The sequence below is a fragment of the Mchenga conophoros genome, linkage group LG14 (assembly GCF_057382185.1).
Source record: "Mchenga conophoros isolate Kocher_MC1m ecotype Shallow Benthic linkage group LG14, M_conophoros_male_GT1.1, whole genome shotgun sequence".
Taxonomy (NCBI): Eukaryota; Metazoa; Chordata; class Actinopteri; order Cichliformes; family Cichlidae; genus Mchenga; species Mchenga conophoros.
In genome coordinates, this window is record NC_140539.1 from 18,612,664 (window position 1) to 18,637,024 (window position 24,361).

At 37.7% G+C, this 24,361-nt stretch overlaps 2 protein-coding genes across 8 annotated transcripts in view; both read left to right on the top strand.

The window, feature by feature from the left end:
• The window catches only part of dync2h1 (dynein cytoplasmic 2 heavy chain 1), a 203,464-nt gene that overhangs the window by 38,110 nt on the left and 140,993 nt on the right, over window positions 1-24,361 (top strand). The window lies entirely within an intron of this gene.
• LOC146559593 (uncharacterized) lies at window positions 1,385-11,398 on the top strand. 3 transcript variants are annotated; one of them, XM_085245681.1, is made up of 4 exons: window positions 1,386-7,995; window positions 9,528-9,642; window positions 9,759-9,862; window positions 9,967-11,398. In XM_085245681.1, exons 1-3 carry the CDS (start codon window positions 1,459-1,461, stop codon window positions 9,815-9,817), a joined length of 6,711 nt encoding a protein of 2,236 aa, XP_085101807.1. In that variant the 5' UTR covers window positions 1,386-1,458; the 3' UTR covers window positions 9,818-9,862; window positions 9,967-11,398. The 3 variants fall into 3 exon arrangements, with proteins under 3 accessions (XP_085101808.1, XP_085101809.1, XP_085101807.1); XM_085245682.1 differs by lacking the exons at window positions 9,528-9,642; window positions 9,759-9,862; window positions 9,967-11,398 and adding an exon at window positions 8,188-8,586 and having other exon boundaries at window positions 1,385-7,995; XM_085245683.1 differs by lacking the exons at window positions 9,528-9,642; window positions 9,759-9,862; window positions 9,967-11,398 and adding an exon at window positions 8,079-8,239 and having other exon boundaries at window positions 1,385-7,995.

Consider the following 24,361-nt stretch of genomic DNA (forward strand, 5'->3'; position numbering starts at 1 on the left):
TTATTCTTTTAAAAAGTGCCCAATTATGCAACTTTTTGCACATGGCAGCCGACAACAGTTTAGCTTGAATATTTGTTTTGTCCTTTTGCAGTAGTCACATTTAGTTCATACAATTACCATGTGATATAATTTTAATAAAATTATTTTTTTTTTCTTGTTTTTTGTTCAGAGTGTGTAGAAGAAGAAGAACAAGGACCAGATCTCCAGTCTTCTCTCTCACATCCCAACCCCCCAACCCCTCTATCCTCTGCCCTGCTCCACCTATTGTCTCTGCCTTCTTTCCATCTGTATTTCACTCTGTGGTTTGTGAGAAATTTTGCCAAACCAACAATCCTTTTGCGGTTTGATTTAAAGCCGTGTCTCTCCTGCTCTGTCTGTTCTCTCTGCTAAATTTTCTCTCTACCTGTTTTTCACTCTTGGCTTGCTGCTGAAAAACGCCAAGCCAACAAAGCAATAAAGAGTGCATATTTTGCCTCAACCTATGAACAAACTGAACAAACAAAGAAAAATCTGCGGTTTGATTTAAAGCCGTGTCTCTCCTGCTCTGTCTGTTCTCACTGCTAAATTTTCTCTCTACCTGTTTTTCACTCTTGGCTTGCTGCTGAAAAACGCCAAGCCATTAAAGCAATAAAGAGTGCATATATTGCCTCTACCTGAGAACAAACTGAACAAACAAAGAAAACTAATTCACGGTTTGATTGTGATTTCCCAGCCGTGTCTCTCCTGCTCTGCCTGTTCTCTCTTCTAAATTTTCTCTCTACCTGTTTTTCACTCTTGGCTTGCTGCTGAAAAATGCCAAGCCAATAAAGAGAGTGCATAATATTCTCTCAACTGAAGAACAAACTGTCAAACGAAAGACAACTGTTTAAGACAAATAAAAACTGAAATATAAAAACAAAGACAACATCTCCTGGTGTGTGCCACTCTTGTGAACATATTTTCTAGAGACTAAGAAACACTTGCAGGTGTGTGAAAATGCCAAGGAAGCAGAAAAAGTCACAAGCTGCAAAACAACGCTGGAAAAAGTTTCATGAGTTTCACAAAGTACCAACATGTGAACAAGCTGAGTTTGATTTTCCTCAGAGCTCTGCAGAAGACAGTGTGTCTACAAAGACCAATTCTGACAGTGTCAAACAGGCAGGTCAACATGTTCCTGCACATGTACAACAGGTATCTTATGCTGATGCTGTAAAGAGTGGACTGCAGCATGAATTTAATGAACAACATGAGGTGTCATGTAACCCACAGGTGGGTTATGCTGATTTTTTGAAAAGAGGCTGTCACAGTGATGTGGCAGGACCATCTCATGCAGAAAGAGTGAACCTTGAAAACCAGCCCTCTGTTATACATGTCTGTGCATCTCGCAGCCAGGCTCATCCTAAATATGGAGACTCTAGAAACAAGCAGTGCACATGTAACTCACTCACATTTCTTGCTTTCCTTCATGAGAATGAAAACATGACTACAGCTGACCTTAATCTGGTCTTGGATAAAGGTGATGTGATGTACAAAGAGGCCAAGAAAAGATTTCCTAAAAATATTCATTTGGCTACCGATGAGCTGCCAGACAAAGTTGATGCTCGCAGGTCTATGTATCATGTCAACATGACACAGCCTTCCCGGTATGGGACATTTGAAGAACCTCCAGAGGAGGCAGTAGATACCTTTCTCAGCTTAGAAGCAGGACTGAGCTGCCTGTTGTCAGATGTGCAGTATGCCTTACTGATTATGAGTGGATTGTGTATCGCAGTGTTCAGATCCACATCAGGCAAATATGGTTTCTTTGACCCACACTCCAGAACACCCAGTGGTCTTCCTCTACTACTACAGTCACGTAATCGTGGTACAGCTGTGATGCTGAAATTCACACTCCTCAGTGACATGATTAAGAGGCTACAAGATTCTTATGAAATGATGGAGATATCACCCTCTTGTAACTATGAACTGAAGCCTGTGCAGTTCTACAGTATGAGCACAGTCAACCTGAGTGATACTATCACAGACACAGTCTGCAGACCAACAGCTGCCACTGCTGTGGCACCTACTCACTCTGATACAACTGTTGATGAAGCAAACTCCTCTACTCCAAGGAGAAACACAACCACTGATCCGACTGAAAATATCTTTTGTCAAATGTCCATTTGTACGCCACTGGTGAAACAAAAAGAAGTCCACGTGACTCAATTCACATCATATGAAGATCAGAATGAACCTCCTAATATACCCACTGAACAACTATGCAGTGAATTAAGTTTCCTTCCATCAAGTGATGCTTTTTCATGTCAATCAAATGCTGCAATAAAAAATGTTGCTGCCTGTGACCTTTCTGATATAGTTTTACAAAAACTGAAAAAAGTTAATAAACAACAAAGGCACAAAATGAAAAGAAGATTAATGGCATCAGAGAAACCCAGAAATCAGAGAAAAGAAAACCAAAAAAGGAAAGAACGACAAAAGTATGCTTCAAATAAAAATTACAAAGAAAAGAAAAAATCTTGCACAAGCGAGGCATATAAAAACAATCCTGAAGTTAGACAGAAAAAACAACAGTATATGAAAAGATGTTACCATGCGAATGCTGAATTCAGAAAGAAACAACAACAGTATGTTAAAAGACGTTACTGTGAGAATGCAGAATTCAGACAGAAACAACAACAGTATGTTAAAAGACGTTACTGTGAGAATGCTAAAGTTAGACAAAAACAAAAACAATATATAAAAAGACGTTACTATGAGAATACTGATTTCAGAGAGGAGAAAAAAAGCTACATCACTAAAAGGTATCGAGAAAACTTTGAATTCAGAGAGAGACAGAGACAACTGATGAAACAACTAATGCGAGACAGGTATCAAAGTAATCTTGCATTTAGGATTATGCACAACATGAGATGTGCCATGAAAATAAAAAGGAAATACAGATGGGTGAACAGACAAACCCAAGAGAGTGACAACAGTGTGATCAACGAGGCCATATCTGTGTTCAAATCACAAATCAAAGCTGGACCATCATACCCATGTACTGTATGCTTCAAGGCTTCATTTCCAAACCAAGTACGACCCTGCACAAGGTCAAATTATGTCAAAAACCCACATGTAGTTACAACATGTTTGACAGGAAAGTTTGTTCATGTTTGTGATGAAAACTGCAGAAATGAGCAGTGCAAAGTGCCTGATGAGAGAAAGAGAGAGTGGATATGTCACACCTGCCACGATCATCTTAAAAATGGATCCATGCCAGCACTTGCTGTTGCCAATAAGTTGGATCTTGCTGATATTCCAGCTGAACTTTCTGATCTCAACATACTGGAGAGACATCTCATAGCCAAGTGCATACCATTTGCCAAGATCATTCCTCTTCCCAAAGGCAGACAAAGAGCAATTAGAGGAAATGTGGTCTGTGTCCCATCAGAGGTACAGGAAACTGTTGAAACACTACCTCGATTGAGAATTAATTCTCAGGTCATGAGAGTAAAATTGAAGAGACGCTTGTCTTACAAAGGTCATCAGCTGTTTCAGACTGTAAGCTGGTCTAAACTTGTGCAAGCACTGCATAAACTCAAGCAGATTCATCCACAGTATAAGGATGTGAGCATCAGAGATGATGCTGAGCTGTGTGATCCAACTCTTCCTGATGAAGATGATGAGGATGATGATGATGATGAAAACATGAATGAGGACGATTATGATGAGGCTGATTTAATGGAAATTGACAGCTGTGAGAAAAATGCACTGAGTGAAGCACAAAATATAAATGAACAGGACATTGACATGTTACCCTGTGATGGTGAACAATCGCATGAACAGATGAGAGATGATTCAGAGCAAGCAGATGGACTGACTAATGGTGGTTTTGCACTCGAGTCCTGTTTGCAGCCCCCTGATGTGGCTGAGGAGATATTATGTTTCAGTGAAGGAATCTACTCTGTTGCTCCTGCAGAGAGAAACAATCCAATAAGTTTTTTCAAAACACCTAAACTGGAGGCCATGGCCTTCCCTGTGCAGTTTCCTACAGGCCAAAACACACTTGATGAAAGAAGGCTGATCAAAGTATCCCCCAGTGGGTATTTCAAATCAAGACTTTTCTGCATTGATGATCGTTTTGCCAAAGACACAAACTATTTATTCTTTGCACAGTTTGTGACTGAAATACACTTGGCTACATCCAGCATGACAGTACAGTTAAGGAAGGCAAAGCCTCTGACCAGAGATGGTAGAAAAATAACCTCAGGCATGTTACAAGATAAACATGAGGTGGAGAAACTGGTGCGAAATAAAGATGCAGTGAGATTCATGCAGCCTCTGAGAGGAACCCCAGCCTATTGGGAGAAAACAACAAGAGATCTTTTTGCCATGATCAGACAGTTGGGAACTCCCACGTTCTTTTGCACATTTTCAGCTGCTGAAATGCGCTGGCCTGAAGTGATCGAGGCAATAACAAGGCAGCAAGGTGAACAAGTGAATTTTGAAGGACTCGACTGGTCAGCAAAGTGTGACATCCTGAGAAGCAATCCTGTCACAACAATGCGCATGTTTGACAAGAGAGTTGAAGCATTATTCAGAGATTTACTCTTATCTCCCGCAGAGCCACTTGGCAAAGTCATTGACTACTTTTACAGAGTTGAGTTTCAGCACAGAGGAAGCCCACACATACACTGCCTCCTGTGGGTAGAAGGTGCTCCTGTGTTTGAGGAGGATGATGAGCAAACTGTTCTTGATTTTATAAACAAATACATCACAGCTCAGCTGCCTGATCCACATAAACAACCTGAACTGTACAAAAAAGTAACAGAAGTGCAAAAACACAGTAAGAACCACACAAAGACATGCTTTAGGAGTTTAAGCTCCGGGTGCCGTTTTGGTTTTCCCAAACCACCCTGCAATGAGACAATGATCACAAGACCCAGTGAGGATGATGCACTGGAAGTAGAAACGGCAAAGAACAAGCTCAGACCACTGAACCAGCTGCTGAATGAACCTGAAACTGCTTCCATGAGTTTAGAGCAGCTCTTGGAAAGATGCAAGTTGACACATGCAGAATATGAGAGATACCTGAATAAAATGAACATGAGGAGTACGATCATACTAAAGCGTGATCCAAAAGACTCTTGGATAAACGGCTATAATCCACATCTGCTTGAAGCCTGGAACAGTAATATCGACATAAGCTTTGTTTTAGATGCTTTTGGTGCTGCAAATTATTTAATGAAATATATATCAAAAAAAGAGGGCGGGCTATCTGAGTACCTGAAAACTGTCATTGAGAACTCCCATAAGGACAGTGTAAATGAGTGCGATGAAATGAGAGCCGTCATGCAGGCATATTCAAAGAAGCGAGAGATCAGTGCACAGGAGTGTGTTGCTCGTGCATGTGGTCTTCACATGAAGCAATGCTCACGTGCTGTAATATTCATTCCAACTGATGATAATCCTGTGAAAATGAGTCGTCCCCTGTCAGTTCTGGACAACACAACACCTGAGTCTTCCAATGTTTGGATGACATCTTTGAATGACAAATACAAAGCCAGACCTGAAACACCAGAGTATGAGGAGATGTGCATGGCAGACTTTGCTGCTACTTGCAGGATTGTCTATGGCCAACAGAAAAAAGGTAAAGATGTTTTGCCCCTTCTCAATGAGATGGGGTTTGTGCAAAGGCGCAAAAACAATAAGCCTGCTATCATCAGATTTCACCGCTGCTCACAAGAAAAACATCCAGAGCAATATTACGGAAGACTGCTTAAACTGTACCTTCCTCATCGTTCAGACCACGAACTGAAAACACCATCGTTGCCAACCTATCAGGCTTTCTATGGTGCTGGCTGTGTACAGCTACCAGGTACTGACCATCTTGAGTACGTGCAACACATTGTCAAAAGAAACAGAGAAAAATATGAGAAAAACAGTGAGGAGATCGAGAGCGCTGTTGAGGAATATGAGCAGAACAGAGGTGTGACTGACGAATGGTGTAATCTGGCACCTGAATCAGATCTCGTAAGGTTGCCACTTGTTGAACAAGAAAGAGAGCGAGACAATGAAAATGAACAGGAAGATGTGCCCGACTACAGCCGTCAGGCTGATGCTTCAACAGAAGTCAGAGCCATCAGGGAACCCCCTGCTATTGATCCCACATTGTTACGTCAGATGTTTCAAAATCTGAATAAGAAGCAAGCCTGCATATTTTATGCAGTTAGAGACTGGTGCATTAAAAGAGTCTGTGCTCTAAATCCAGAGCAGTTTTTCTTTTATATTAATGGTGGTGCTGGAACAGGAAAATCACATCTAATCAAATGCATCTACTCAGAAGCATCTAAGATACTGAGCAAAGTGCCCAGATATGCAGACGACGTTGACATATCAAAACCCACCGTCCTGTTAACTGCTTTCACTGGGACTGCAGCTTTTAACATTTCTGGAACAACACTGCATTCTCTTCTCAAGCTGCCTAGAAGCTTAAAACCTCCCATTCAGGGACTTGGCAATCAGCTGGATGAAGTCAGATCAGAACTTTTGAATGCTGAAATAATCGTCATTGACGAAGTGTCTATGGTGTCAAGACATCTGTTTGCATATGTAGATGCAAGACTCAAACAGATCAAAGGGACTCGGAGACCCTTTGGAGGCATGTCAGTCATTGCTGTCGGAGACTTCTATCAGCTACCCCCAGTGCGACAGTCTAAACCTCTCTGTGTGCACGACCCGTCTGAGATCGACCTGTGGCGGGAGCATTTTCAGATGATCACTCTGACTGAGATTATGCGTCAGAAAGATGATGTTGTCTTTGCTGAGATGCTGAACAGAATTCGTGTAAAAGGAAAGTTGGATGAGCTTTGCGAAGCAGATAGAAATTTGTTGTTACAGGCCATAACTGAACCAGCCCATTGTCCGACTGATGCATTGCACATTTTTGCAACTAATAAAGAAGTGGATGCACACAACTCTTCAACACTGGCTCTGCTCCACACTCATATCATTGACATCCATGCAGATGATTATAGAAAAGATCCTAGAACTGGCAGAATGGCACTTCAAGACAGACCATTGAAAGGAGGTAAAAACGAGTTACCAGACACACTGAAAGTTGCAGAAGGAGCTCGTGTCATGCTCACCAGAAACATTGACATACAAAATGGTTTGGTTAATGGAGCTTTTGGAATACTACTTAGAGTAGTTTACTCTGAAAATGACCAACACATCATCAAGCTTGGACTTAAAATGGATAATGAGACATCTGGAAAGAATAACCGCACACCAGCAGACGATATGGTGTACATTGAGAGAGCAGAGGAGAATCTGAAGCAGAAAGGAGTGGTACGAAGACAGTTCCCAGTGAAGCTGGCCTTTGCATGTACAATACATAAGGTACAGGGTATGACAACTACATCAGCTGTTGTCTCTCTTAAGAGCATTTTTGAGCCCGGCATGGCCTACGTAGCTGTCAGTAGAGTGACGTCTCTCAGTGGACTGTATCTTCTTGATATGGAGGAGAAAAAAATATTCACCAACCCAGAAATCACTGCAGCGCTTGAGAACATGAGACAAGCCAACCTTGATGACATGATGCCTCTTCTACACGTGAGGCAAACACTGAGCAGGTCAGAGGTTTTCACCATTGTTCATCATAATACAGAGGGACTGCCAGCTCACATTAATGACATCAAAAGTCACCATGAATTGTGTCTAGCAGATGTTTTGTGCCTAACAGAAACACACCTGCGGGGCTCTTTTGTCGCAGAGAGTCTCCACTTGGAAAATTACAATTTGTTCAAACGCAACAGACACCTGTCCTACACAAACTTTCCCCAGATGGCAAACAGAAGTGGTGGTGGAGTTGCTGTTTGTGTGAAAAGTGACATTCAAGTGCATGAAAAACAGTACATCCATAATGTAACTGACCTTGAATTTCTGGCTTTAAAGGTTGAAGCACCAGTCAGTGCTCTGATTGCAGTTGTATACAGACCTCCAGACTACACTCTGAGGCCATTCCTGAAAAACCTGGTAAGCCTATTAGACTCATTGGAGATCATGGACTGTCATCCCATCATAGTTTGTGGTGATTTTAATGAGAATGTTTTATCCAGTGCAAACAAACCAATCCTGGAGCTGTTTGAGTCTAGGGGATACGCACAGGTCATCACTGCCCCTACCACAGAGAAGAACACACTGCTTGACCTAATTTTCATTTCTCAGTCAGATCGATGTCTCCATTCTGGAGTCATGAAGACCTACCATAGTTACCATGACCCAGTATACTGTGTATTGTCCTGTGATGATTCATGATCTAGATCTTTGAATACAGTAAGTAATATCTATATTTTTGAATGACTTAAGAAAGTAGAGCGATATTTAAAAGTTGACGCTCTGCATTGCAGTATAATGGTTGAATTGTTTACATAAAATACAATTACATGAATTAAGTAATGATATCAGTAAAAGATGACAATTTTATTTATCACAGAAAATCTAAAATTCACTAACAGTAACCTATAAATGTCAGAAAAATCAAATATAGCAGTTTAAAATGAATAGTGTAGGCATATCCTCTCTGCAGCCAGGCTTCAACATCCTGCCAGGCTGCCCCAGTCTCACTGTGGCTGGGAGGGAGGGAGGGTGGACCAGAGGATTGCCTACACAACACATAAATGTTCAACAGCTTCTTCATTGTTTCTGAGAGAACAATAATGACTAAAGGTTGCTTTTTAAAAAAACAAACAAACAAACAAACCTAATTACAGCAATAATGACAGTTAAGCCACTTTATGTGTGCCTCTATTTTGAAATACTATTTACAAAAATGTTATTATTTTGGTTTGTTATAAACTTTAAACTTTTTCAAAAGTATACGATTATATTTTTGGACAAATCTTTCGATGAAACATACATTTTTATGAGCTTTTATCATGTTTCGGCCAGTGCAATCATCAGGGTGGGTCTGGGTTGATAACTGCACATTTCTGGCCAGAAATGTTTCAGCAGTGTTACATAAGTAGTACATATGTAACACTTGCTTTCTGTTACCAGCTGATACCCTACATTTGTATAGACATTGGATGGTGTGAGGTTGGGGAGTTGAGTGGGGGGGGGGGGGGGGGGGGTTACGGTGGGAGCTGAGGGGGGGGGGTGTTAGGTTTCCCTTTTTCTTTTTTAAGAGAGACACAGTCCTCCTGTGTCTTCTCCAAGCTTCACATGTAAGATCCAACAGTGTGAAGCACATAGCAGCTAGAAACTGTAATGCCACAGATCAGAGAGGCTTCATCATCACCATCTTCATCGCCGTACGATCAGAGCGTGAGACTTCACATCTGGAGCACAGGAGACATTCTGTGATAAGTCCTCCTTCTAGCTTGTCCCACAAGCAGTCGGTGAGATTTACTCACAACAAAAAGGGTTAATGACATTATTTCCATGAAAACATGTATTCATTCTTTGTAAAGTGTTTAAATTGTGTTTTCACTTGACCTTAGGAGTGTTAGAGTGTATTGTAATGTCTGTACTCAGGTGTTTCCCTCTGTGATCCATCCCCATCACAGCTGAGACACTCAGGACTGAACAGACTGCACAGTTTCTGTGACCGAGCCTCCAAAACACCTTCTTTGAAACCACTCATGATAGAAGGGCTTCATATTTGCAGCAGCACTACTACAGGTATTCAGTTTATTACAGGATGTGTTTGTTTCTTAGGACCAGCTCTGAGTGCACACTACCTAACATATACACCTTTCTGTTTATTACAAACCAACTACTCTGGATCATACGGCCAGTTGGCAGGAATGTTGCTGCAGGAAAACATCCCTGGAGATCACCATCATTGTCAGACTGACTGTGCCTCCTCTGTGCAGTGTCAAGATCCTCTCTAAATGAGTGTGTAAGTTAACATTTTCATTATTTTATTCCCTTTGACAAGACAAGTATCACTGATATTTACATTTACAACTACATATGTTCCCGTTTTCTGCTCTTCTTTTAAAGTCCTCAGCTATCCTGCTTCTGTGCTGCTTGCCACACATCAAACACTGGCCGGATGACAGGGAGGATCCACTCTGAAGTCACTGGACGTGATGAGGATCATATGGGACTTCATAGTTTCACAGAAACATTGTGCTCTGTGATTACAGGTTTTAAATGGATACAATGACTGCCTCTCTCTGATCAACAGGCTAAAGGATTGTTTTCATTGTTAGTGCTCTGTACAATGTATGCTTATTTAATATTTCATCACAGAGCAAACCTTTATTTATTTAACTTTTTTTTTATTTTGTTTTAATGTTGAATTAACTGTGGGGATTTTTTTAAGTGGGCACTTGGGATGTCATATGACCAGAAATGTGGTAACTGGAATTCAACAGTATGGAAGAAAAAATCTGCTGAGAACGAAACACATACAAAAACCCCCAAGAAAATTCAAATTCATTCCATGTAATCCAATCTAAAACATTTTAAACTGCTGAACAGCAACACAAACAGTGTTAAAAAACAGTGTTAACAGAATGATTATGATGATTTTGTACCAAAGTTTCAGGTCACATGGCACACCTAGTGTGTAGTGTGGGGTATCAGCTGGTAAGTATAGGTTTTTTCATATTTGTGTCCTTAGAGTTCAGATAGATAAAGCCTTGTGTATAATAATTAGTCATAACCACAACTCAAAGTCAGGGACTAACTAATTTTGGGACTTTGTGTCTGAGCCCAGGTTAAAACAATGTGTAAAAAAGCATTTAGTGGCATGGCTGAACAATGCTGTATTGATACTTATTTATCCATGTTCACAAAAAGGACTAATGTGTTTATTTGATTATTTGCATGTGTTAAACTGTGTCACCACCTTACGCTTTCATTTGACTTTACTCAAAAATCTCTATACAGTTCTCTTTTACCACTGTGTGGACTCTGTTTACATTAAAACATAAAGAAGAATGAGTAATAAAAAGATGTGTAGACAGATTAAGTAGACCGATAGAAACAGCTGTTCAGCCATGTTCTAAGAAACCAACACAATTTAAAGGTTCAGGATTGTGGTTTTAAAAGTTGAATTTTCATGTATTTCATATCTTGCTTATTATTTTTTATTTAGTTATTTAATTTAGTTATTTTTATTTATTCTACTAGTCCTTTTCAGAAAGAAGCTGTAAAATATGACTTAAGATTTTTATGTTATTTTCTATGACATACAAAACAAATTGATGTATGTAATACTATTAAACATGATATACACATGTGTATATGTCTGAAAAACATTATGCTGTATATTAAAGTTTGTATTTTCTCCAGAATTTTTGTTCATCTTTTAAGTTCATTTCAATTAGAAGAATTTGAACTTTTAATATTCATTCAGAGGTTTTCTGACTCTAAATTTTCTTTTGTCATTACTCATCTTTTTATTATTTACATTTTAAACATGTTTAGCTTTTTTCCAACTTCTTCCGTGTGAACATCAGCTTTCAAAAGTTCTGCACTTTTGTTTTCAGGTGAAAATTTCTGTATTTTCCAGCTCATTCAGAATTTTTAACTTAACATTCAGCAATAATTCATTTCAGTGCATACATTCAGATTCAAGCATTCACACTGCAGTTTCTTCAGAAAATGCACTTTCTAGTTATTATTAGTGTGAATGCTTGAAAAGCATTCACAGTATTGTTATTCTAATCTTTATTAGTGTGAATGCTTGAAAAGCATTCACAGTATTGTTCTTCTAATCTTTATTATTATATTTTATTCTGTATTCCGTACGTTTTTTGAAAGCCTACTCCTTCAAAACCGTTCAACTTAGAAAAACCATTCAAACATCGTTAGATTCCTATTATTTTGGACAACATTGCTTCTATTTTTCTCATTTTTAACATTTATATTTTTAATTTTATTCAACTTTATTCAACAAAAATTTCCCATGTATTTCAATGGGGAGACCCTTCAAATTCTCATTCAACTTACTCATTTTTAAACTCTTACTACTTCAACATACGTTCACATAGAGCCACCATTCAAACTTTAAAACGAAGACAAGACATTCAACTATTCAACTTGTATTTATCTTTTCAATATCTATTATACTTTTTCTTCAGTTCCAGTTTAAGTTTCATGATGTTTTTTCACCCGTTTCAGAGTTTATAATGGGTGTGTATGGGACGGAATGTTGGGGCTAGAGTGAGGCAGCTCAACTGCTAGAGTGAGAGGAGCAAAAAAATTAATCTTAAAATATTTTTTAAAACTGCTGCTGTGTCCGCAGCGTTTGCTCTACAGGTATGATTTTACCCTCAAAACGTAGCCATGGCTGTCCTCTTTCATCCAATGTGTTTACTATTGTCCTAGGTGTTATGGTTCTTTCGTAAATGTCACCAATGCACAGCCTCCTCCCTCCAACTCTTCCATAGACTCTAATGTTAAAATGGCTCAGAAGGTTCGTTTGAAAATCAGAAGAGCATGGTGTCTTTCCACTGTCACCACGTCCATATAATAAACTCCACAGGCATGAAAACTGAGAATTCAGTAGACTAGAAGCTGCTGTCGCTCACGGTGAAAGAATTTTGTCAATACGACTTTTACTTTTCATTTGGGAACGATTTGTTTCGGCCTGACTTTTCTGTTCATTTTAAGCAGCAAAAGTGAGGCGCATGTCTGTGTACGTGTGTATGGAGCCATTGGGTGCGGTCACTATAGCAACCAGGCTCACACCTGCCTGCTTAACGAGCTCTGCCTGCCACTGTACCAAGATTCATCTTAAGCACTTCTCTTTCAACTGCTGCTGTGTCCACAGTGTTACAGCCATCATTTTACCCTCAAATTGTCGCCATTATTGTTCTCTTTCCAACACCGTATCTTTCAAAGCTCAGGCATTTAAACTTTTTAAACTGTGTGGATCAAAGTGGAGGGATCACATTTGAGTCATTCAGTGATTCAAAGAATATGACCTTTTAATATTCATTCAGATGTTTTCTGACTCTAAATGTTCTTTTCTCATTTCTTAGGGTTTTCTAATTTACATTTAAAACATTTTCAGTTTTTTTCCAACTCCTTCTTCTGTGTAACCTTCAGCTTTTAGCAGTTCAGCACCTTTGTTTTCAGGTTAAATTTGATTTTTTTTTTGTTTTTTTTTTTATCTCATTCAATATTTTTAACTCAAAATTCAGCAATTAATTCATTTCAGTGCATACATTCAGATTCAAGCATTCACACTGCAGTTTCTTCAGAAAATGCACTTTCTAGTTATTAGTGTGAATGCTTGAAAAGCATTCACAGTATTGTTATTCGAATCTTTATTATTATTAGTGTGAATGCTTGAAAAGCATTCACAGTATTGTTCTTCTAATCTTTATTATTATATTTTATTTTTCCGTACGTTTTTTGAAAGCCTACTCCTTCAAAACCGTTCAACTTAGAAAAACCATTCAAACATCGTTAGATTCCTATTATTTTGGACAACATTGCTTGTATTTTTCTCATTTTTAACATTTATATTTTTAATTTTATTCAACTTTATTCAACAAAAATTTCCCATGTATTTCAATGGGGAGACCCTTCAAATTCTCATTCAACTTACTCATTTTTAAACTCTTACTACTTCAACATACGTTCACATAGAGCCACCATTCAAACTTTAAAACGAAGACAAGACATTCAACTATTCAACTTGTATTTATCTTTTCAATATCTATTATACTTTTTCTTCAGTTCCAGTTTAAGTTTCATGATGTTTTTTCACCCGTTTCAGAGTTTATAATGGGTGTGTATGGGACGGAATGTTGGGGCTAGAGTGAGGCAGCTCAACTGCTAGAGTGAGAGGAGCAAAAAAATTAATCTTAAAATCTTTTTTAAAACTGCTGCTGTGTCCGCAGCGTTTGCTCTACAGGTATGATTTTACCCTCAAAACGTAGCCATCGCTGTCCTCTTTCATCCAATGTGTTTACTATTGTCCTAGGTGTTATGGTTCTTTCGTAAATGTCACCAATGCACAGCCTCCTCCCTCCAACTCTTCCATAGACTCTAATGTTAAAATGGCTCAGAAGGTTCGTTTGAAAATCAGAAGAGCATGGTGTCTTTCCACTGTCACCACGTCCATATAATAAACTCCACAGGCATGAAAACTGAGAATTCAGTAGACTGGACATTGCTGCCGCTCACGGTGAAAGAATTTCGTCAATACGACCTATACTTTTCACTTGGGAACGATTTGTTTGGGCCTGACTTTTCTGTTCATTTTAAGCAGCAAAAGTGAGGCGCATGTCTGTGTACGTGTGTATGGAGCCATTGGGTGCAGTCACTATAGCAACCAGGCTCACACCTGCCTGCTTAACGAGCTCTGCCTGCCACTGTGCCAAGATTCATCTTAAACACTTCTCTTTCAACTGCTGCTGTGTCCACAGTGTTAAAGCCATCATTTTACCCTCAAAACGTCGCCATCGTTGTTCTCTTTCAAACACTGTTTTTCAAAGCTCAGACTTTTACATTTTTTAAACTGTGTGGATCCAAGCAGAGGGATCAGATTTTAGTCATTCAGTGATTCAAAGAATATGACCTTTTAATATTCATTCAGATGTTTTCTGACTCTAAATGTTCTTTTCTCATTTCTTAGGGTTTTCTAATTTACATTTAAAACATTTTCAGTTTTTTTCCAACTTCTTCTTCTGTGTAACGTTCAGCTTTTAGCAGTTCAGCACCTTTGTTTTCAGGTTAAATTCGTTTTTTTTTTTGTTTTTTTTTAATCTCATTCAATATTTTTAACTCAAAATTCAGCAATTAATTCATTTCAGTGCATACATTCAGATTCAAGCATTCACACTGCAGTTTCTTCAGAAAATGCACTTTCTAGTTATTATTATTATTATATTTTATTTTTCCGTACGTTTTTTGAAAGCCTACTCCTTCAAAACCGTTCAACTTAGAAAAACCATTCAAACATCGTTAGATTCCTATTATTTTGGACATGATTGCTTCTAATTTTCTCATTTTTAACATTTATATTTTTAATTTTATTCAACTTTATTCAACAAAAATTTCCCATGTATTTCAATGGGGAGACCCTTCAAATTCTCATTCAACTTACTCATTTTTAAACTCTTACTACTTCCACATACGTTGAGATAGAGCCACCATTCAAACTTTAAAATGAAGACAAGACATTCAACTATTCACCTTGTATTTATCTTTTCAATATCTATTATACTTTTTCTTCAGTTCCAGTTTAAGTTTCATGATGTTTTTTCACCCGTTTCAGAGTTTATAATGGGTGTGTATGGGACGGAATGTTGGGGCTAGAGTGAGACAGCTCAACTGCTAGAGTGAGAGGAGCAAAAAAATTAATCTTAAAATCTTTTTTAAAACTGCTGCTGTGTCCGCAGCGTTTGCTCTACAGGTATGATTTTACCCTCAAAACGTAGCCATGGCTGTCCTCTTTCATCCAATGTGTTTACTATTGTCCTAGGTGTTATGGTTCTTTCATAAATGTCACCAATGCACAGCCTCCTCCCTCCAACTCTTCCATAGACTCTAATGTTAAAATGGCTCAGAAGGTTCGTTTGAAAATCAGAAGAGCATGGTGTCTTTCCACTGTCACCACGTCCATATAATAAGCTCCACAGGCATGAAAACTGAGAATTAGGTAGACTAGACATTGCTGTCGCTCACGGTGAAAGAATTTTGTCAATACGACTTTTACTTTTCATTTGGGAGCGATTTGTTTCGGCCTGACTTTTCTGTTCATTTTAAGCAGCAAAAGTGAGGCGCATGTCTGTGTATGTGTGTATGGAGCCATTGGGTGCGGTCACTATAGCAACCAGGCTCACACCTGCCTGCTTAACGAGCTCTGCCTGCCACTGTACCAAGATTCATCTTAAGCACTTCTCTTTCAACTGCTGCTGTGTCCACAGTGTTACAGCCATCATTTTACCCTCAAATTGTCGCCATTATTGTTCTCTTTCCAACACCGTATCTTTCAAAGCTCAGGCATTTAAACTTTTTAAACTGTGTGGATCCAAGTGGAGGGATCACATTTTAGTCATTCAGTGATTCAAAGAATATGAACTTTTAATATTCATTCAGATGTTTTCTGACTCTAAATTTTCTTTTCTCATTTCTTAGGTTTTTCTAATTTACAATTAAAACATTTTCAGCTTTTTTCCAACTTCTTCTTCTGTGTAACCTTCAGCTTTTAGCAGTTCAGCACTTTTGTTTTCAGGTTAAATTCAGGTTGTTTTTCTTTTTTTTATCTCATTCAAAATTTTTAACTCAAAATTCAGCAATTAATTCATTTCAGTCCATACATTCAGATTCAAGCATTCACACTGCAGTTTCTTCAGAAAATGCACTTTCTAGTTATATTTTATTTTTCCGTACGTTTTTTGAAAGCCTACTCCTTCAAAACCGTTCAACTTAGAAAAACCATTCAAACACCGTTAGATTCCTATTCTTTTGGACAACATTGCTTCTATTTTTCTCATTTTTAACATTTATATTTTTAATTTTATTCAACTTTTTTCAACAAAAATTTATAATGTATTTCAATGGGGAGACCCTTCAAATTCTCATTCAACTTCCTCCTCTTTAAACTGTATCTACTTCCACATACATTGACATAGAGCCACCATTCAAACTTTAAAACGAAGACAAGACATTCAACTATTCAACTTGTATTTATCTTTTCAATATCTATTATACTTTTTCTTCAGTTCCAGTTTAAGTTTCATGATGTTTTTTCACCCGTTTCAGAGTTTATAATGGGTGTGTATGGGACGGAATGTTGGGGCTAGAGTGAGGCAGCTCAACTGCTAGAGTGAGAGGAGCAAAAAAATTAATCTTAAAATCTTTTTTAAAACTGCTGCTGTGTCCGCAGCGTTTGCTCTACAGGTATGATTTTACCCTCAAAACGTAGCCATCGCTGTCCTCTTTCATCCAATGTGTTTACTATTGTCCTAGGTGTTATGGTTCTTTCGTAAATGTCACCAATGCACAGCCTCCTCCCTCCAACTCTTCCATAGACTCTAATGTTAAAATGGCTCAGAAGGTTCGTTTGAAAATCAGAAGAGCATGGTGTCTTTCCACTGTCACCACGTCCATATAATAAACTCCACAGGCATAAAAACTGAGAATTCAGTAGACTAGAAGCTGCTGTCGCTCACGGTGAAAGAATTTTGTCAATACGACTTTTACTTTTCATTTGGGAACGATTTGTTTCGGCCTGACTTTTCTGTTCATTTTAAGCAGCAAAAGTGAGGCGCATGTCTGTGTACGTGTGTATGGAGCCATTGGGTGCGGTCACTATAGCAACCAGGCTCACACCTGCCTGCTTAACGAGCTCTGCCTGCCACTGTACCAAGATTCATCTTAAGCACTTCTCTTTCAACTGCTGCTGTGTCCACAGTGTTACAGCCATCATTTTACCCTCAAATTGTCGCCATTATTGTTCTCTTTCCAACACCGTATCTTTCAAAGCTCAGGCATTTAAACTTTTTAAACTGTGTGGATCAAAGTGGAGGGATCACATTTGAGTCATTCAGTGATTCAAAGAATATGACCTTTTAATATTCATTCAGATGTTTTCTGACTCTGAATGTTCTTTTCTCATTTCTTAGGGTTTTCTAATTTACATTTAAAACATTTTCAGTTTTTTTCCAACTCCTTCTTCTGTGTAACCTTCAGCTTTTAGCAGTTCAGCACCTTTGTTTTCAGGTTAAATTCGGTTTTTTTTTTGTTTTTTTTTAATCTCATTCAATATTTTTAACTCAAAATTCAGCAATTAATTCATTTCAGTGCATACATTCAGATTCAAGCATTCACACTGCAGTTTCTTCAGAAAATGCACTTTCTAGTTATTATTATATTTTATCTATTCCGTACGTTTTTTGTACTCCTACTCCTTCAAAACCGTTCAACTTAGAAAAACCATTCAAACACCATTAGATTCCTATTCTTTTGGACATGACTGCTTCTACTTTTCTCATTTTTAACATTTATATTTTTAATTTTATTCAACTTTATTCAACAAAAATTTCCCATGTATTTCAATGGGGAGACCCTTCAAATTCTCATTCAACTTACTCATTTTTAAACTCTTACTACTTCCACATACATTGACATAGAGCCACCATTCAAACTTTAAAACGAAGACAAGACATTCAACTATTGAACTTGTATTTATCTTTTCAATATCTATTATACTTTTTCTTCAGTTCCAGTTTAAGTTTCATGATGTTTTTTCACCCGTTTCAGAGTTTATAATGGGTGTGTATGGGACGGAATGTTGGGGCTAGAGTGAGGCAGCTCAACTGCTAGAGTGAGAGGAGCAAAAAAATTAATCTTAAAATCTTTTTTAAAACTGCTGCTGTGTCCGCAGCGTTTGCTCTACAGGTATGATTTTACCCTCAAAACGTAGCCATCGCTGTCCTCTTTCATCCAATGTGTTTACTATTGTCCTAGGTGTTATGGTTCTTTCATAAATGTCACCAATGCACAGCCTCCTCCCTCCAACTCTTCCATAGACTCTAATGTTAAAATGGCTCAGAAGGTTGGTTTGAAAATCAGAAGAGCATGGTGTCTTTCCACTGTCACCACGTCCATATAATAAACTCCACAGGCATGAAAACTGAGAATTCAGTAGACTAGACATTGCTGTCACTCACGGTGAAAGAATTTTGTCAATACGACCTATACTTTTCATTTGGGAACGATTTGTTTCGGCCTGACTTTTCTGTTCATTTTAAGCAGCAAAAGTGAGGCGCATGTCTGTGTACGTGTGTATGGAGCCATTGGGTGCGGTCACTATAGCAACCAGGCTCACACCTGCCTGCTTAACGAGCTCTGCCTGCCACTGTACCAAGATTCATCTTAAGCACTTCTCTTTCAACTGCTGCTGTGTCCACAGTGTTACAGCCATCATTTTACCCTCAAATTGTCGCCATTATTGTTCTCTTTCCAACACCGTATCTTTCAAAGCTCAGGCATTTAAACTTTTTAAACTGTGTGGATCAAAGTGGAGGGATCACATTTTAGTCATTCAGTGATTCAAAGAATATGACCTTTTAATATTCATTCAGATGTTTTCTGACTCTAAATGTTCTTTTCTCATTTCTTAGGGTTTTCTAATTTACATTTAAAACATTTTCAGTTTTTTTCCAACTCCTTCTTCTGTGTAACCTTCAGCTTTTAGCAGTTCAGCACCTTTGTTTTCAGGTTAAATTCGGGGTTTTTTTTGTTGTTGTTTTTTAATCTCATTCAATATTTTTAACTCAAAATTCAGCAATTAATTCATTTCAGTGCATACATTCAGATTCAAGCATTCACACTGCAGTTTCTTCAGAAAATGCACTTTCTAGTTAGTGTGAATGCTTGAAAAGCATTCACAGTATTGTTATTCGAATCTTTATTATTATTATTATTATTATATTTTATCTATTCCGTACGTTTTTTGTAATCCTATAACTTCAAAACCGTTCAACTTAGAAAAACCATTCAAACACCGTTAGATTCCTATTCTTTTGGACAACACTGCTTCTATTTTTCATATTTTTAACATTTATATTTTTAATTTTATTCAACTTTATTCAACAAAAATTTATAATGTATTTCAATGGGGAGACCCTTCAAATCCTCATTCAACTTACTCATTTTTAAACTCTTACTACTTCCACATACATTGACATAGAGCCACCATTCAAACTTTAAAACGAAGACAAGACATTCAACTATTCAACTTGTATTTATCTTTTCAATATCTATTATACTTTTTCTTCAGTTCCAGTTTAAGTTTCATGATGTTTTTTCACCCGTTTCAGAGTTTATAATGGGTGTGTATGGGACGGAATGTTGGGGCTAGAGTGAGGCAGCTCAACTGCTAGAGTGAGAGGAGCAAAAAAATTAATCTTAAAATCTTTTTTAAAACTGCTGCTGTGTCCACAGCGTTTGCTCTACAGGTATGATTTTACCCTCAAAATGTAGCCATGGCTGTCCTCTTTCATCCAATGTGTTTACTATTGTCCTAGGTGTTATGGTTCTTTCATAAATGTCACCAATGCACAGCCTCCTCCCTCCAACTCTTCCATAGACTCTAATGTTAAAATGGCTCAGAAGGTTCGTTTGAAAATCAGAAGAGCATGGTGTCTTTACACTGTCACCACGTCCATATAATAAACTCCACAGACATGAAAACTGAGAATTCAGTAGACTAGAAGCTGCTGTCGCTCACGGTGAAAGAATTTCGTCAATACGACTTTTACTTTTCATATGGGAACGATTTGTTTCGGCCTGACTTTTCTGTTCATTTTAAGCAGCAAAAGTGAGGTGCATGTCTGTGTACGTGTGTATGGAGCCATTGGGTGCGGTCACTATAGCAACCAGGCTCACACCTGCCTGCTTAACGAGCTCTGCCTGCCACTGTACCAAGATTCATCTTAAGCACTTCTCTTTCAACTGCTGCTGTGTCCACAGTGTCACAGCCACCATTTTACCCTCAAATTGTCGCCATTATTGTTCTCTTTCCAACACCGTATCTTTCAAAGCTCAGGCATTTAAACTTTTTAAACTGTGTGGATCAAAGTGGAGGGATCACATTTGAGTCATTCAGTGATTCAAAGAATATGACCTTTTAATATTCATTCAGATGTTTTCTGACTCTAAATGTTCTTTTCTCATTTCTTAGGGTTTTCTAATTTACATTTAAAACATTTTCAGTTTTTTTCCAACTCCTTCTTCTGTGTAACCTTCAGCTTTTAGCAGTTCAGCACCTTTGTTTTCAGGTTAAATTCGTTTTGTTTTGTTTTTTTTTTAATCTCATTCAATATTTTTAACTCAAAATTCAGCAATTAATTCATTTCAGTGCATACATTCAGATTCAAGCATTCACACTGCAGTTTCTTCAGAAAATGCACTTTCTAGTATTTTATTATTATGGATTCCGTACGTTTTTTGTAATCTATCTCCTTCAAAACCGTTCAACTTAGAAAAACCATTCAAACACCGTTAGATTCCTATTCTTTTGGACAACACTGCTTCTATTTTTCTCATTTTTAACATTTATATTTTTAATTTTATTCAACTTTATTTAACAAAAATTTATAATGTATTTCAATGGGGAGACCCTTCAAATTCTCATTCAAATTCCTCCTCTTTAAACTGTATCTACTTCCACATACATTGACATAGAGCCACCATTCAAACTTTAAAACGAAGACAAGACATTCAACTATTCAACTTGTATTTATCTTTTCAATATCTATTATACTTTTTCTTCAGTTCCAGTTTAAGTTTCATGATGTTTTTTCACCCGTTTCAAAATTTATAATGGGTGTGTATGGGACGGAATGTTGGGGCTAGAGTGAGGCAGCTCAACTGCTAGAGTGAGAGGAGCAAAAAAATTAATCTTAAAATCTTTTTTAAAACTGCTGCTGTGTCCGCAGCGTTTGCTCTACAGGTATGATTTTACCCTCAAAACGTAGCCATCGCTGTCCTCTTTCATCCAATGTGTTTACTATTGTACTAGGTGTTATGGTTCTTTCGTAAATGTCACCAATGCACAGCCTCCTCCCTCCAACTCTTCCATAGACTCTAATGTTAAAATGGCTCAGAAGGTTCGTTTGAAAATCAGAAGAGCATGGTGTCTTTCCACTGTCACCACGTCCATATAATAAACTCCACGGGCATGAAAACTGAGAATTCAGTAGACTAGACATTGCTGTCACTCACGGTGAAAGAATTTTGTCAATACGACTTTTACTTTTCATTTGGGAACGATTTGTTTCGGCCTGACTTTTCTGTTCATTTTAAGCAGCAAAAGTGAGGCGCATGTCTGTGTACGTGTGTATGGAGCCATTGGGTGCGGTCACTATAGCAACCAGGCTCACACCTGCCTGCTTAACGAGCTCTGCCTGCCACTGTACCAAGATTCATCTTAAGCACTTCTCTTTCAACTGCTGCTGTGTCCACAGTGTTACAGCCATCATTTTACCCTCAAATTGTCGCCATTATTGTTCTCTTTCCAACACCGTATCTTTCAAAGCTCAGGCATTTAAACTTTTTAAACTGTGTGGATCCAAGTGGAGGGATCACATTTGAGTCATTCAGTGATTCAAAGAATATGACCTTTTAATATTCATTCAGATGTTTTCTGACTCTAAATGTTCTTTTCTCATTTCTTAGGGTTTTCTAATTTACATTTAAAACATTTTCAGTTTTTTTCCAACTCCTTCTTCTGTGTAACCTTCAGCTTTTAGCAGTTCAGCACCTTTGTTTTCAGGTTAAATTCGTTGTTTTTTTTTGTTTTTTTTTTAATCTCATTCAATATTTTTAACTCAAAATTCAGCAATTAATTCATTTCAGTGCATACATTCAGATTCAAGCATTCACACTGCAGTTTCTTCAGAAAATGCACTTTCTAGTTAGTGTGAATGCTTGAAAAGCATTCACAGTATTGTTCTTCTAATCTTTATTCTATTTTATTTATTATTATTCTGTATTCCGTACGTTTTTTGTAATCTATCTCCTTCAAAACCGTTCAACTTAGAAAAACCATTCAAACACCGTTAGATTCCTATTCTTTTGGACAACACTGCTTCTATTTTTCTCATTTTTAACATTTATATTTTTTATTTTATTCAACTTTATTTAACAAAAATTTATAATGTATTTCAATGGGGAGACCCTTCAAATTCTCATTCAAATTCCTCCTCTTTAAACTGTATCTACTTCCACATACGTTGACATAGAGCCACCATTCAAACTTTAAAACGAAGACAAGACATTCAACTATTGAACTTGTATTTATCTTTTCAATATCTATTATACTTTTTCTTCAGTTCCAGTTTAAGTTTCATGATGTTTTTTCACCCGTTTCAGAGTTTATAATGGGTGTGTATGGGACGGAATGTTGGGGCTAGAGTGAGACAGCTCAACTGCTAGAGTGAGAGGAGCAAAAAAATTAATCTTAAAATCTTTTTTAAAACTGCTGCTGTGTCCGCAGCGTTTGCTCTACAGGTATGATTTTACCCTCAAAACGTAGCCATGGCTGTCCTCTTTCATCCAATGTGTTTACTATTGTACTAGGTGTTATGGTTCTTTCATAAATGTCACCAATGCACAGCCTCCTCCCTCCAACTCTTCCATAGACTCTAATGTTAAAATGGCTCAGAAGGTTCGTTTGAAAATCAGAAGAGCATGGTGTCTTTCCACTGTCACCACGTCCATATAATAAACTCCACAGGCATGAAAACTGAGAATTCAGTAGACTAGAAGCTGCTGTCGCTCACGGTGAAAGAATTTCGTCAATACGACCTATACTTTTCATTTGGGAACGATTTGTTTCGCCCTGACTTTTCTGTTCATTTTAAGGAGCAAAAGTGAGGCGCATGTCTGTGTACGTGTGTATGGAGCCATTGGGTGCGGTCACTATAGCAACCAGGCTCACACCTGCCTGCTTAACGAGCTCTGCCTGCCACTGTACCAAGATTCATCTTAAACACTTCTCTTTCAACTGCTGCTGTGTCCACAGTGTTACAGCCATCATTTTACCCTCAAAATGTCGCCATTATTGTTCTCTTTCCAACACAGTGTCTTTCAAAGCTCAGACATTTAAACTTTTTAAACTGTGTGGATCAAAGTGGAGGGATCACATTTTCTTCATTCAGTGATTCAAAGAATATGACCTTTTAATATTCATTCAGATGTTTTCTGACTCTAAATGTTCTTTTCTCATTTCTTAGGGTTTTCTAATTTACATTTAAAACATTTTCAGCTTTTTTCCAACTTCTTCTTCTGTGTAACCTTCAGCTTTTAGCAGTTCAGCACTTTTGTTTTCAGGTTAAATTCGGGTTTTTTTTTTTATCTCATTCAAAATTTTTAACTTAAATTCAGTAAATAATTCATTTCAGTGCATACATTCAGATTCAAGCATTCACACTGCAGTTTCTTCAGAAAATGCACTTTCTAGTTATATTTTATTATTCTTCCGTACGTTTTTTGTAATCCTACTCCTTCAAAACCGTTCAACTTAGAAAAACCATTCAAACACCGTTAGATTCCTATTCTTTTGGACAACACTGCTTCTATTTTTCATATTTTTAACATTTATATTTTTAATTTTATTCAACTTTATTCAAGAAAAATTTATAATGTATTTCAATGGGGAGACCCTTCAAATCCTCATTCAACTTACTCATTTTTAAACTCTTACTACTTCCACATACATTGACATAGAGCCACCATTCAAACTTTAAAACGAAGACAAGACATTCAACTATTCAACTTGTATTTATCTTTTCAATATCTATTATACTTTTTCTTCAGTTCCAGTTTAAGTTTCATGATGTTTTTTCACCCGTTTCAGAGTTTATAATGGGTGTGTATGGGACGGAATGTTGGGGCTAGAGTGAGGCAGCTCAACTGCTAG

Bases quoted from the DNA above. Each gene is read 5' to 3' on its own strand.
- LOC146559593 (XM_085245681.1), top strand. From the start codon at position 1,459: ATGACTACAGCTGACCTTAATCTGGTCTTGGATAAAGGTGATGTGATG. The intron at 7,996-9,527 runs GTAAGCCTATTA...TCCCCATCACAG, and splicing joins GGCCATTCCTGAAAAACCTG to CTGAGACACTCAGGACTGAA. The intron at 9,643-9,758 runs GTATTCAGTTTA...TCATACGGCCAG, and splicing joins TTGCAGCAGCACTACTACAG to TTGGCAGGAATGTTGCTGCA.